At 39.3% G+C, this 14,153-nt stretch overlaps 1 protein-coding gene across 2 annotated transcripts; it reads right to left on the reverse strand.

The window, feature by feature from the left end:
• Positions 1 to 5,456: 5,456 nt before the first annotated feature.
• Positions 5,457 to 14,052, reverse strand: RIT1 (Ras like without CAAX 1). 2 transcript variants are annotated; one of them, XM_074349559.1, is made up of 6 exons: positions 13,290 to 14,052; positions 12,590 to 12,734; positions 12,362 to 12,418; positions 9,925 to 9,998; positions 9,508 to 9,699; positions 5,457 to 8,196 (listed from the first exon to the last, which is right to left on the reverse strand). In XM_074349559.1, exons 2-6 carry the CDS (start codon positions 12,690 to 12,692, stop codon positions 7,966 to 7,968), a joined length of 657 nt encoding a protein of 218 aa, XP_074205660.1. In that variant the 5' UTR covers positions 12,693 to 12,734; positions 13,290 to 14,052; the 3' UTR covers positions 5,457 to 7,965. The 2 variants fall into 2 exon arrangements, with proteins under 2 accessions (XP_074205660.1, XP_074205659.1); XM_074349558.1 differs by having other exon boundaries at positions 13,211 to 13,376.
• Between the last annotated feature and the right edge of the window lie 101 nt (positions 14,053 to 14,153).

Genomic DNA, 14,153 nt, shown 5'->3' on the forward strand with positions numbered 1-14,153 from the left:
GAGGGAAAGATGCGATCACTTCAGGGCCTCTCCCAGAAAAATAAGGTAAATTTTTCCCAGAAGCGGCTAGCTATTCTTTCCTCTAATCTTGCTGGTCCAAAATGTGCCACATGGTCATTTCTGAACCAGTCACAGGCAAGGAGGATGGGATTATCTTTAGGCCATTTAGGACTGCCCTGGAACTGACTATGGGAAGTGGGTGGATTCTTGAATAAAATGTCATTTCCTTTGGAAGGAGGCATTGAGTAGGCAACAAATAAAGAACATCACATAGTTTTCTACAGTACCTCTCACTCCAAGGTATCGTCTCCTGTGATCTTACTACAAACTCTCTGAGAAGAGTTGCCAACCTACCAAGTGCCTCACCCACTGACCTCACCCATCCCCTGTGAAAAGACAAGCAACCTAGTGCTTGGAGTCCTTTTTTAAATAATTCAAGAACAACATAAGTTTAGCCATAGGGCACAATTTTTCAGAAAGCTGAGAACATCTATTCTTATTCAGCATAAGTCTTACAAGATAGTAAACTGAAGAATATCCTAATTGCCTAATACTGTACCAGGTCAAATACACCTCTGAGCACCTCTAAGAAATGCTCAAAACTCTGCTTGGTGTTCAGGAGCAAACTCCTGAAGGAGACCTCAAAGCTCAGCAGGCCTAGGAATAGATGTGCTAACAGAAAAAGTTGCGTAAGAGCCTGATAACTCATTAGCTGCTCTTGTGTGCAAGTCTGGGGAGGTGGTAATTCACTTCAAAAATTATATTAAACCTCAATCTAGATGGGAGGATATAGCTCAGTGGTTGAGCGCATGCCTAGCATGCACAAGGTCCTGGCTTCAATCTCCAGTACCTCCATTAAAGATAGATAGATAGATAGATAGATAGATAGATAGATAGATAGATAGATAAATAAATAAATAAATAAATAAATAAATAAATAAATAAATAAATAAAACCCTAATCACTCCCCATCAAAAAAAATTTTTTTAATTAAAAAAACCCCTCAATTTAGTTGAAAAGCTCTGACAAAGCCCTTAAAGAGGGACTCATTTTCTTTTTAAGCACTTTATACGTTTAAAACTCACTTAATCCTTCCAAAGACCCTGTTGGATACATGCTATTACTATTGTCATTTAACAGATGAGAAAACCAAAGTCCAGGGAGTTTAAACAACTTGTTCTAAGTTACACCGCTCATAAGCAAAGCACTCTGGATTCACCCTGTGGCATTCTGACTCCAGAAGCTCTATTTTCCTACCATCACTACAGGCGGAGACTTCAAGGAAAGAAGCAAACAAGTGCAGGCTACAGGAACTCATGTAAATCACCATGTGCCCATGCTCTTGATGCCAGTGTCTTCAACGATGTTTTAGAGGGCCACCTGCTACTGCATGAAACCGCACATTTTCCTAATTTACACTCACTCACGCCTAATCAGCCTCTTCTCGGGCATTTTTCCAAACTAACATTTAAACATTATTGTTTACCAGGGAATTGAAATTCCCACTTGTCCCTTACCCGTTTTTACTCTTCTACCAGTTGATTTGATCAAATTTCATGTGAGATCTTGCACTTAAGGATTATAGGTGCCCAAAGAACAGAACTGAGACTCCAAGAGCTATGCGCTTCTTTTCATTCACTGTTGAATTCCCAACACCCTAGATAAATTCTTGGTTTGCAGCAGGCACTCAATAAAGGTTTGTTGAATAAAGGCACACAGGCAGGCAGCAAAGTATTGTCTAGGGAGCAGACCTAAAGCAAACACAAAAGCCTTTGCCTCTTCTTCCTATTTGCTCTGAGTTGAAGTTTCAAAAGAACTTTTGGTCTAGAGTTGTTTTGTTTGTTACTGTTTTTTTGGTGGTGGTGGATGTATATTAGCTGCAACCAGACCCACATACTGGCTTGAGGAGTCTAAGGATACAAAAATAAGAGTGGTCACAATGTTTTGGGTGGGACTGTGCAAGTTGTTTCTGACTAAACTGATGTGCATGCATGCCTTCCAGGCCAGTAGACATTTGTTGGATTACACTGTATTTGAGCACAAATTTGGACTGACCTGCATATAAACCGTAAGTTTCTCTGCTTCCACTCCCTCACCTACACACTTCTCTGCAAGGAAACTAAGGAAAGCATCTGGTGGGAGATATTTCTGGAGCTAAAGACTTTCTCCTGGCTCACAGCAAACTGTAATAAATTCTAGCAATAACCAGCTCTGGGAAGGGCAGGAAATGAGACATGTCCCCACCCCAGCAGCTTTTGTTCAAAAAATTGGGTGACTTAATGATATAATCATGTGTGCTGAGGAATGTATACACTGAACCAAAAGCTGCTCATCAAAGCTTTTTTTTTTTCTAAAGCAAGGACTATTAGACAAAGCTAAAATATTTCAGTAATTTTGTCACGAGGCCAACTTACGTTTAAAAGTTGATTGGGGATTTCAAAACATTAAGACCAACAGTCCTTTGTGCTCTCCATTGGTTTCCTTCATAACAAGGTATGAGTTTATTTTTCTTCTTGTCCCTGCAGCCAAAGCCCTTGTTTCCCTACTTATGAACTATACAATAGTTCCCTCTTATTGCTTACTCCCAGCTGCTCCCCATCCCCACACCATTCTACAGAGAGCCACAATTTTCCACACCTGTTAACTACAACCTATCACTACTTTGTACGGCCCTCCAATCATCTCCCAAGACACTTGGACATCCTCCAGGCCAGCGATTCCTAATCCCAGGAACGGCTGTGTGGCTACAATCAGAATCACCTGGAGAGGTTTTTGTTTTAATATAGATTCCTGGGTCCTAGCAGAGATCTAGCAAGTCAAAAATCTCCAGAGGTTAAGGTGAGAAAATGAGAAAAAAAACAAAACAGCTCTCCAGCTGTTTCTGATCCAGAATAACTAGATATTGGAAATTATACACACTTCAGACTGGCCTCCATGGCTTTCCATCCAATTAGGCCTGCCCTGTTGGTCTCTTGCTGTATTCCAGCTCTTACCGTTTATCCCCAAGCTTGCTTCATGATACACATTCCACGTACAACACGGTATAGTCTTGACTTTCCCAGCCTCAAATCGTGCATTGAAGTTGTACTACAGATGAGATTCTTGACTTTTCTGTTGTTTCAAGTCACATTTCCCGTCCTTTGGAAAAATCTTTGTGGTCTAATTCCATTTACCAATTTAATCCTAGAATCTTGCAATGTATTCTTTTAACTAGTCAATGTACTATCTCAGTTTTTATGTTGCCTACTGAATGCCTTATCTTCCCAGTCAATTGTAAACACTCCCGCCGCTCCCCAGCAGAAACCATGCTAGGACTCCTTAGTTAGGTTAACTAACTCATTCTACCCTAAGGAAGCTGGCCACACCCAGGCCAGACCAACAGGACAGTGAAATGTGTCTGCGAGCCTCTGCAGACGGGTTGACTCACTTATGCTATCTGACCACATTTTCCTAAAAACTAAAATTCATCCTGGTTCCTCCAGGACATACTAGATCCTTCACTTCTAAATAGTGATGCCAATCAATTCAACTCAACTCATCACCAGAGGCTGTGCTTTCTGCAGACAAGCGTTAAGGCAGCTCTAGCTTTCTCCATAGGTATGGGTGCAGTCTAGCCAGACAGGTGAACAGCACACCGCTCAAACAGTTTAATAAAGCAAGGAAGAACAGCAACAGATTCATGTCCCCTTTCACTGAAAAAAGCTTGTCGAAACTTCTGAGTAAAGTACAAATATAGTTGCCATTTTCTTAATTTATTCTAATTCATGCTATACCTAATTATTTGACAGCAATTCTTGGTGCAGAGAAATCAAAGACAAAAATTAATTTGTGCAGTGAGAGCATTTAGAGATACTTTGAGGATAGGGTTAATAATTTTTTAAGTCAGAGATCGAGATTTCCAACTACTTCCCTGTATGGTTTTACCACCTGAGTTTCAGTTACAGTTGAGCTGATGAGATTATGAGAAGAAACATTTGAAAGTAAATTTTAACCTGAAGCTGAGCAAATCTGGGATTACTGCATCTCCAACATTTTCAGTATTTAAACCATCTGTTAGAGCCAAGTGCTCATCAAAGTTAACAAAGGCAACAGGGACTCCCAAAAAATGACTTCAAATTTCTCTGTCTTACCCTTCTCTAGATTGAATTTGGAAGAAGTGCAGCGTTACTAATTATTTGTCAAGAGCTTACTAAAATTGTATAAGGATTTTTTTTTCAGAAAAAAGATAAGCAATAAATATTAGGAATGAGGAATTTCAGAAATTATATCTTTGCTATTACCTCTTTATTATTCCATTCAGATTGAATTCAATCTCTCCTCAGTTTGCCTCCTTACCCATTCACTCTCAGAGGCAGTTCCACTGATCTGCCCCGGCCATGCTAATTCCTTCCTTTTCTGAATTCCTGTAACATTTGCAGTTTGAAGCATGTAATCTACTACTTTAAGATTAACCTCTAGTTGTTTTGGATATGCAAATTTTATCAAAGCTCCAGAACAGGGATATTTTATATCCCTTCAAATCCCTCACAGCGCTTAAAGCAAACAGGGCTTAGTGCACATAACTGTCCATAAATACTCTGACTGTAATTCCATTGCCCATCCTAACAGGTTACAGTAGAACATGGAATGCTCCTCCTCCATTACCCGTGTTTCAACAGTGGACCACACTGACAGCTACTGACCTACTCAATAAATGTTAAATAATGAGGACACAAAAGTACATTCCTTTTATGTCCAAGCTAAGTCCTCTGTACCAACACTGATGCCCATTTGAGTAGTGGAGATAAAAGCAATGACCTGCACGTTAAAAGAGTGATTCCTCATTCTCTCACATTTAGTATACATACTTGAAACAACTTTAATTAATCCTTGATCAGGTGGCAACTGTGCCGCCATTTTCAATATATGTTTTTCCTGTCTGCCCACCTGATAGGTAATCTCTTTTTAAAATTTTGCCTTGTCGGTCTGCCTCTCTCCTGAGATGCTAGGGTCTCAGCAGGGTCCCTCAGGCAGCAGTTCACTCTGGACTTCAAGCCCTCCCAATGGCCTGACCAAACACCAAGTGTCACTGGTCTACTGGTGTCTGCTGGCTCTGGGATAGTGGGTAGTGCTTGGGGTCAGGAACCAGAGCCAGGCAGTGCCTGGAGTTGGGACCCCACTGACTGCCACAGGGAGACTCTTCAGCAGTTGGACCACAGCACCTCCGCCTCCCTCCCCACCCCTTGACCTGGGCAAGCACTGAGGTAATGTCTTCAAATGAAGGAGCATTCCGTGGCATGCTCCCGAGCACCTGACATAGGTGTTCTGTATAGGGTGGGCGCTCAAAATTTTCTGAATCAGTATTTTCCAGAATATAAAATCACATGGTATTAAATTTTTTCTTAAAATGACCCTTGTGCAATGATTCCAAACATTTCTACCCACACATAGGTTAAGTAAAGGAGAAGCCCAGTAAATTGTTTAAAAGTTTTGTATTGTGTCATACAAACTGTCTTCATATACAAGTGCATAAGTGAAAAAATTTTTCTCTTGCCCTCCTCCCCAAACATCACAGTAGGCCAATTCTTGCTAATATGTCACGAAGTTAAAACATGTATCCCCTTTTGAATTCTTAACTGTTAATCCTAGACACCAGCTTCTAAATTTTGTAATTTACCAATCTGGTATGGACATGAACAGTTCCAGTGCTTTTCAACTTGTCCCTGAATTTTTCTCTCTTCAAAGTTCCAGGCAGTAATTGATTTTAATGCCCTCAAATTAGATAAAGCTGACTATTTAGAGCTTATAAATTATGTACACTATATGATCACTAAAAATAGAGCTATGACTTACACATATTATACCCCTCAAACTATTTAGCACCATGAATAGAATTCTCAATACTAATTTTTGGGCCAATTAATCCAATGATCAAATATATGACAGTGATAGTCTTAAAGACATTAATTTGTTATTTTTCTTATATATAATACAAATTCCCCCCTGTCTTACACATCTTTCTTTCTGGCAATGTTCTCTGCTGCCTTGACTATCCTGAATAATTACTGAGCTGTCAACTTCTTGCTTGATGCTAATAACAATTCCTCAGGTCATTAGTAATGAGAAGCTAAGGCATTAAACCTAATAGGCTCCAAGCTGGCTTAAATGTGGTGAAATACTGTTAAAATAGAATTGCACTGTATTTCTTTTCTAACTTCATGCTTCTCCAAAGGGCTATGGTTCCTGTAAGATTTTTGTCCTACATAGATTCAAATTCTGCATCTTTCACTTTTGGATGGGTTGAGTACCATAAAACATGATTTACTTGTTAGAAAAAACATTTCCCAGAGTTTCAAAAGGGACCACTACTCAGCTAAAAAAGTTATAACCATCACTTTTAAGCCCAGAATACCATATACCATTGATTGGAAGGAAAACACAACAACCCTGTCCTTCTATCTGTAAAAAAAATGGAAAACAGTAAGTTGAGCTGTGCACTTTTTAAGAAGTGCTACAAAAAGTCATGTTCTTAGAGTTTAAAGTGATCACAAACACTGCTTCAGTGACATTTAATGTTCAGCATATGCTATATTACTCTTAGCACTTCTGCCCTTAATCTCCACACGTAACAAGTTCAGGTCTCAAAATAACCCTGATTCTAAAAGAAAGAACTCACCACCAATATTTAAAGCTGATTCTTCCCAGGACGAAAGTTTCTTAACTATGCATAGTTACCAAAGTGATATTCTCTTACGCTAAGCTTTGTCAAGGCTCAGGCAACCCTGAGGTGAACTTAGCAAGGTCCTTGTAAATATCTTCAATGAGAAACTCAACATATGGGAATTTTAAAGCTTGAAGACTGGCTTATTAAACAGAAATGCTGCAGGCTTTCTCAGAACTCTGAGTCTGGTGATTGTCTACGTCAAGGAGGCACGTACACAGTTTTACTAACTCCTGATGTCTCTTCTGTATGGAAAATGCAGTCAGTCTGATGACAAAGGGCCTACAAAACATTTTGCCAGGCCAGGCTCTTCTAGAGAGCACAGGGAAGCTAAGGGAAAGCACTAGGAAGCAATTAATGTCAATGTATTGGTGTGTGCATCTCTAGGGAAAAAATAAACCTGTATAAGGCAATGGCTGTCCCAACCAAGGATTTAGATTAAACACGAGTTTAGTAATCCAGTAATGGTTCTCAAAAGAGTTTACCTTGGAAAGTAAAGAAAGGCAAAACCCTGAAAGGAAGAGTAAAATAACCTCACAGGAGAAAACTTCATTACGTTTTATATGCTTCTGTCTGTTCTCATCTGTCCTAGCGCATTTGGGTCAGATGTGTGCTTCTTACAAAAGACAGGCTCCTTCTGAGAATACTGTTTTGATCCTACCTGTTGCTAGCCAAGTTCCTGCAAAAACACAGCCTGATTTCCCCAATCTCATCACTCCATAATCTGCAACAGGAGTCAGTTCCATAGCTATTTGCTAAACTTTAGCACTGATGCCTTTAGAACTGACTGCCCTATATGATTTCTGTTCTGTCTCCAGGAAGTGCAGCACGAATAGAAAAGACTGAGGTCCTTTCCTGGGACAGTCCCAGGAAATTGAAGTTGAAAGAGAACACAGAATAGTGCATGGCAAAAAATTCCTCTTGTGAGCTGAGTCAAACATACATGGTATACATATTCCCCTGGGTATAAAAAATTTCCATTAATTAATACCAGCAACAGAATCCCAAATGTTGAGATCAAGTTCTAATGTAACAATTTAAAAGTAGACAGTGCTCCACTGGGTTAATAACATCAGAATTAGCTAAGAGACAATATTTTAAATACCACATCATTGAAAACTCCTAGTGGGCATGTCCCTATCATCAGTTACTTTTAAAATAACGGTCATAACAGGAGAAAGAACAAGCACCATGCTCACTAGTGCAGGTTACTGGACTGCTCTGATTAAGCACTGCAGTTCAGATGGACACATCACAGCTTCCCTTCAAGTTACTGAATCTTTCTTCTTCCGGAATGGTGATTTTAGCCTCTTCCAGACACTGTTTTTGGGTTTAGACTTTTTCTCCATGGCCAGTACCGCCTCCTTTTCTTTCCTTCGTATCTCCCGCACAAGGGCGTGGAATACATCATCAATGTAGTAGCGGTACGCAGCAGATGTCTCAAAAAAGGGGCAGCTGAATTCTCGGGCCAAAGCCAATCCTTCTTCCTTGGTGACCTTTAAAAATGTAAACATGAGAAAATTTACAGTGCAAACCGTGGAAAACAATTACAACTGCCCGAACAAGTGAAGGGGCTTTCTTAACAGGAAGAGAGAGCTACACTCTGGAGGTGTCCAAGCAGAGTACAGTGCTACTTGTAACACTGGGAGACTCCTTCTGCCTTCAAATTATGTGATTACATTTCCAGTTTATATTAAAGATAATTTTTTGGAACAGGGAATAGCTATAGACATCAAATATACTATCTTAATTTTCTTCATACTTTTAATTTCAAGAAAGCAAGTCATAAGGCAAAGAGACGTATTTAAACTACAATACTGAAAACTATAAGCAACCCAAAATCAATATATCCAATTATTGCATATAGCATAATTTCTCCTACTTCTGGACATTTAGACTTCTTCTAATTTTTTGCTACCCTAAATAGCCTGGCAATGAACATTTTATATGTAAATCCCTGAAAAGCATTTTAAACAGGAATTAATTGAGAAGCACTATGAACCTAACTACTGTCAAACTACTTCTAAAAAGTTTGTACCATTCATTGCTTTCCCTAATAGTGATCAATGTGCCGGTTTCATTACTCTTTCAACTCTACACCAAACAGCGAAAAATTTTAAACATCACTGCTAACTTGAAGGGTATCGCCTATTCTAAAACCTTCTAAAACTTCTTATTCTCTTTCCAGGACTCATAATCTTCACCATCAGGAAACAGATCTTAAAGTCTATCCTAAGTTACTCCTTTTGCAGCATAAACAGATTTATTTCTGAGGTTTTAGGAAATGAACATTCTATGATCCTTCACTTAATGTGTATTCTATTTGTCATCTGATTATTACCTTGTAGATTTTGTCCTGTAAAATGATTCCTAAAAATCCAGATTTTATCCAAGAAAACAGCAAATTACGATAGATAGGGAGTTTTCAAGGTTAGGGAGAAGCTAATTTTATTTTTTTATTTACTTGTTTTCATTTATTAAAGTATAGTTGATTACAATGTTTCAGGTGTACAGCAAAGTGATTCAGTTATATACGTAACTACTACTTTTCAGATTCTTTCACATTATAGGTTATTACAAGATATTGAATATAGTTCCGTGTGCTATATAGTAGGTCCTGTTTATCTATGTTATATGGAGTAGAATGTATATTCTGTATCCTAGTTTATACTACCCCTTTCCCCTTTGGTAACCATGGGAAAAACTAACTTTAAATTTTCATTTTAAGGCAAAGAAGTCTATAAACAGACAAACAAGAATGACTAATCCCATAAGATTATACATCGCATTTTCCACTCTATCCTCACCTGTCTTAGCTGCTTTAGGTCAGACTTATTTCCCACAAGAACCACAGGGGTATCATCAGTGCGTCGAACTCGATAAATAAGCTGTTTAAACTCCCGAACTTCATGGAAACTTCGACGATCAGTGATAGAATAACAGATGATAAACCCTTCTCCTGCCCTCATATACTGATCCCGCATGGCTGTAAACTCTGCCTAGAGGGAAACAAGAATTATTAATGTATTGATGCAACCTAGAACTATATGCACATTAGCTACTTATTTCAGATTAAAGAAGAGACACGTTGGTTACCTGCTATCCTGAGTCAGAGTGCATGAAAAATTAAAAGAGATGAACCAGTGATCTTCTCTGTGTAAGTCTTCCCCTCCCCCTTACTAGAGCGAAAAGGCTTTTACTCATAGCATTTGGGGATTTAATACCTGTCCAGCTGTATCCAAAATGTCCAGATTGGCAGGCTCATCATCAATACGGATCCGGATTTTATAAGCATCTTCTACAGGAGGGAAGAAAGGTGTACTATAAACCCATTAAGTGCAGGAATATGCAATCTTACTTTGAAATTCATCTTATGGAGAAGTAGTTTACACATAAGTTCTTTAAGTGCCCTAATGTCTTCAGGAAGCTGCTAAAATCATTGAGTTATGCAGGATGCGTGTTCAACTAGTTTTTTTTTCCCCATAAGCTATGATGTAAGTTTATTCGGAGCTTATGCTTATAAGACTTCACCTACAATTCTAAGCTAAAAACGAACTGAGAGATTGTCTTTAAAAAATGTTACTCCAGAAAAGTAACTTTATCATTTATTAAAGTTATTAGCATTATCCTAAGTGATTTACATATATTAACTCATTCAATAGAGACAATAATCCAATGAGGTAGGTACTATTACCTTCACTTTACAGATAAAGAAAGTTAAACTCTAAAACATTAAATGTATTCTCCATATAACACAGTGTATTAATGGTTTAACCAGAATCAAAACCAAGGGCTACTTGACTCAAAAGCTGTATGTCCTTAACCATATGCTATATAGTTCCTCCTCATTTTTAATACTATAGGAAAAAGAAAAACCAGTTTACTATTTTCTAAAGAATCCATATTGTCATAATTTCTCCTTTATGAAAGCAAATTTCTTTATACATATTATGATAACCTTGGAAAACACAGTGAAGTAAAAAAAAAGAGAAAAACCCATTCAGTATTTCCATCATTCAAACAATTGCTGCTTATAGCCTGATGTATTTCCTTTAAACATTTTTTTCTTGAACTCTTCCTCAAAGATGAAGAGCCTACTAAATCAATGTATCTCAAACTAGGTCATGTATGATCCATTAGTATTAGTGAGTTGTGGATGAATTTAAGGGGTTAGGGCCAGCATTAAAATAAACAAGCAGAAATCTAAAATCAACGAGAAAATATGAGAGTGCAACACATGTAGTGAGGTAAATACAGGTTCATGGTATTTTAATTACACATACATATGTGCAAATGTATACATATGTGCTAATACACACACACATATATACTTACATGTGTACTGGTTACAATACAAAGTTTTTCTTCTCAGAGTTAGTAGCCAAAGTTTGAAACAAAATGCACTGAAGTGTAAGCTCAATGTGAGCAGACACCATATCTTTCTGCTCAGTACTGTACCCCCAGGGCCTACCATCATGCTTGGTACCTAACAGGAACTCCAGAGATAAAAGTATTTGCTCTTCAATCTGATAATATTGTCAAGAGAGTAGCTGACTGGGGAAAAGAAAATCACCTGATGAAAAAAATAACTCAGAGGACAAGTATATGAGTTTTACTTTAAAGAAAGGAAAAGATATTCCTGGAATTCCTAAATTAATTTTATTCCTAGAACTCTCACTATAGTGTGAATTCCTAAACAATATTCTGAATTAATATAGCATGAAAAAATAAGAACTGTTTCTATTTTCCCCAAGCCACAGAAGCAGCTACTATATAAAATGACCACATCCAAAGCTGGATTAACACAGAACACTCATTGGCTCTGTGGAAAAGAGCTGCAGAGGCCTGACCCAATAGAAATTTTTCTTAGAGACCCAAGATCATGACAACGTGTCACATCCTGAAAATACAAGTAATACAGCAGACCTCCTGTGCCCTCCCCTATCCCCATGACCATTTTTCTTTTATCCTGAGAGATAATTCCTTAAAGTCAAACCTGCATCCTTATGGCTCAGGAATGACAGTAACTTTCTTAGTGTTTATGGAGAACAGCAATTAAAAAAACCAAAACAAAATTACTTTTTACTCTCCAACAGTGTTCTACTAACAATAGAGCACTAAGGATTATAAGAGACCTGAAGGAAGAGCTTGCTATGTAATGAACCTGAGGTATACGGAAGTAAATGATGGGCGTCTGGTGGAACAAGTCCAGGCTCTGCATGTCTGGGATGTAAGAGTTCAGCAGGCTGGCTCTACTTGTTTTTCTGCTTCCTTTTGTGGAAGTTCAAACCAGCTGACTCACAGTTACAGAGACAGTCTCAAGTCAGACCCTTAGAGAAGTGACAGCAAAGGCTTCTGTTAAGTGGCTTCTAAACTTTTCCTTTAATCTGACAATACAGTACACCAACTATAAAAATATAACAAAGAAAGTGTCCCATTAGTGTTCAATAAAGGACAGACTAAGATGGGTTATGTACATACAGAATTAAGTTAGGAAAAAAAATTCATTTGTTTACCAACTGCCACCATACCCTTTGAAATAAATTTGAATTAGACATCAAAAAGACTAAAAATTTAAATGGTTTAAAATTGTTTCAAAAATTGTCATCAAGACACTTTTAGGGGGTTTATTTGGAAAACCTAAGTGATAATCTGACTTACCAATGGTGGGGTCGTGATCTTCTGGGAATCGATGGCTGATGAACTGCATGGTCATGGCTTCAAAAGAAGAAATGAAAGTTAGGATCCACACAAAGATGACCCAGAGAAAGAACTGTAATTATCAACACTTCATGATAGCCAGTCTCCCACTTGGTTTGGGTGGAGGACATTCGTTGTAAGCACTTTTCATTTTCATGTTTTGTAAAACGGAAGAAAAATGTCACCTACCACTTTTCCCTACACCGCCAGCACCCAGCATCACTAGTTTGTATTCCCGCGACAGCCCTGCAGGGCTGCTACAGCTACCAACTGGGCGAGTTCCTGAATCCATTGTCCTCTAGGAGCACCCTGGGGTGGCCCGCGGAAAAAGCACCTGGAAAGAAAGATGAAGATATTTAATCCAGGATGTTGACACCGTGACGACAGTCCTAGAGCCAGTGCCCTACCTTCCCATACTCTGGCCTATTACTCCTTCTCCCTTTCTGGTGTCCCTAAGAAATGCCACATCCTCACCTTTTCTCCAGGACAGCTCAGTCCTATGACATATCACAGGTTTTCCGAACTATTACTTTTCCCAGAAAGAATAAAAAGAGACAAAGAAATTTAGAATTTCTTTTCAGACTGAGGCAGCGGCACCGCAGGAAGGAGCCCACTGAGAAATCTGAGGTTTGGGAACCAAAGGAACACGGCCCCTTAGGCCGCAGGGGTCCTCTCACGCCCGCGGTACCCGGCGGTTCCGCCCCCTCCCCATTCCCCTCGAAGACAGCTCCCCTCCCCCAGATGCATCCCCGGCCCGCCATCAGGCCTCCCACCCTTCCGCTTCCCCAGCCAACTCCCCGCTGCTCGTACCCCTTGGGACGTGAAAGCCACGGCAGGGTCTGATCACCCACTTCGTCCTCCTCACTCGCGGCGAGGCTGTGGCACTGACCTGTGACCCCTCCCGTAGCCAGGGAAGATGGCGCCACCGGAGCCCGCGTCTCGGCGGGAGGGGCGGGGCCGCCCCGTGACGCCCGCGACTGGCCCTGCCCCCTCCGGGGAGGGCCATCTCCCCTCCAGGTCCTCAAACCCAGTTCCGCTCTAAAGGGCCCTGTGGGAGAGTACCAGACTGGGAAATGCACGTAAAGGCGTTAATACATCTATTTTACACGAAAAGTCAAGGAAGGATGTGAAAATGGCCACACAGGGGGCCTCTAAAATAAGAACTTACGGCTGTTTGAGACAAAAAGACAAATTTGGCCACATGTAATCAAAGCTCAGAAATTCTCAATGTTCTGGTCAGACTAATTACAGTTCTGCACACATTTTAAATGTATGTAAATGAAATACATGAAGATTAGTTTTTTGTTTTAGACAAATGTACTAACCTCCAGCAGGAAACGATAATTTAAGAGTTTTCAGGTGGATTAAAACTGAATTAAATACAGCAATAAATGAAGGACTATTACTATATTCACTTCTACTTTAGGAAGCATACACAGGCACTTGAAAGGAACTTTACAACTGGGAAATTATTCTGTTGAAAATTCTTCCTTTTTAAGCATGTTTTTCCAAGAATAATTTATATTTCCTTTAAAAATGTTTCATTCACTCAGTCCCGTTAATCATGTTCAATAAAGGAGGGCTAGAATATGAAAATGGAAAATATCCGACATAAAAATCCTTTACATTTTCATTTGGACTTTTAAGGGTTTACTTTGGAAAGTCATAAAACTCTTGGAACCATATGCAAACTTTTGGGTCCACGTATGTAGTTTTCTGATGGGGTTATCACTATGAGTAAAAAGGTTCATGA

This window comes from Camelus bactrianus, chromosome 21, assembly GCF_048773025.1.
Source record: "Camelus bactrianus isolate YW-2024 breed Bactrian camel chromosome 21, ASM4877302v1, whole genome shotgun sequence".
NCBI lineage: Eukaryota > Metazoa > Chordata > Mammalia > Artiodactyla > Camelidae > Camelus > Camelus bactrianus.

What these genes read in the sequence shown, in the direction of transcription:
- RIT1 (XM_074349559.1), bottom strand. Translation starts at nt 12,692, where the DNA reads ATGGATTCAGGAACTCGCCCAGTTGGTAGCTGTAGCAGCCCTGCAGGG. An exon ending in AGATCACGACCCCACCATTG is followed by an intron (nt 9,999 to 12,361) that starts GTAAGTCAGATT and finishes TCCCTCCTGTAG; the next exon opens with AAGATGCTTATAAAATCCGG. An exon ending in ACCTAAAGCAGCTAAGACAG is followed by an intron (nt 8,197 to 9,507) that starts GTGAGGATAGAG and finishes ACATTTTTAAAG; the next exon opens with GTCACCAAGGAAGAAGGATT.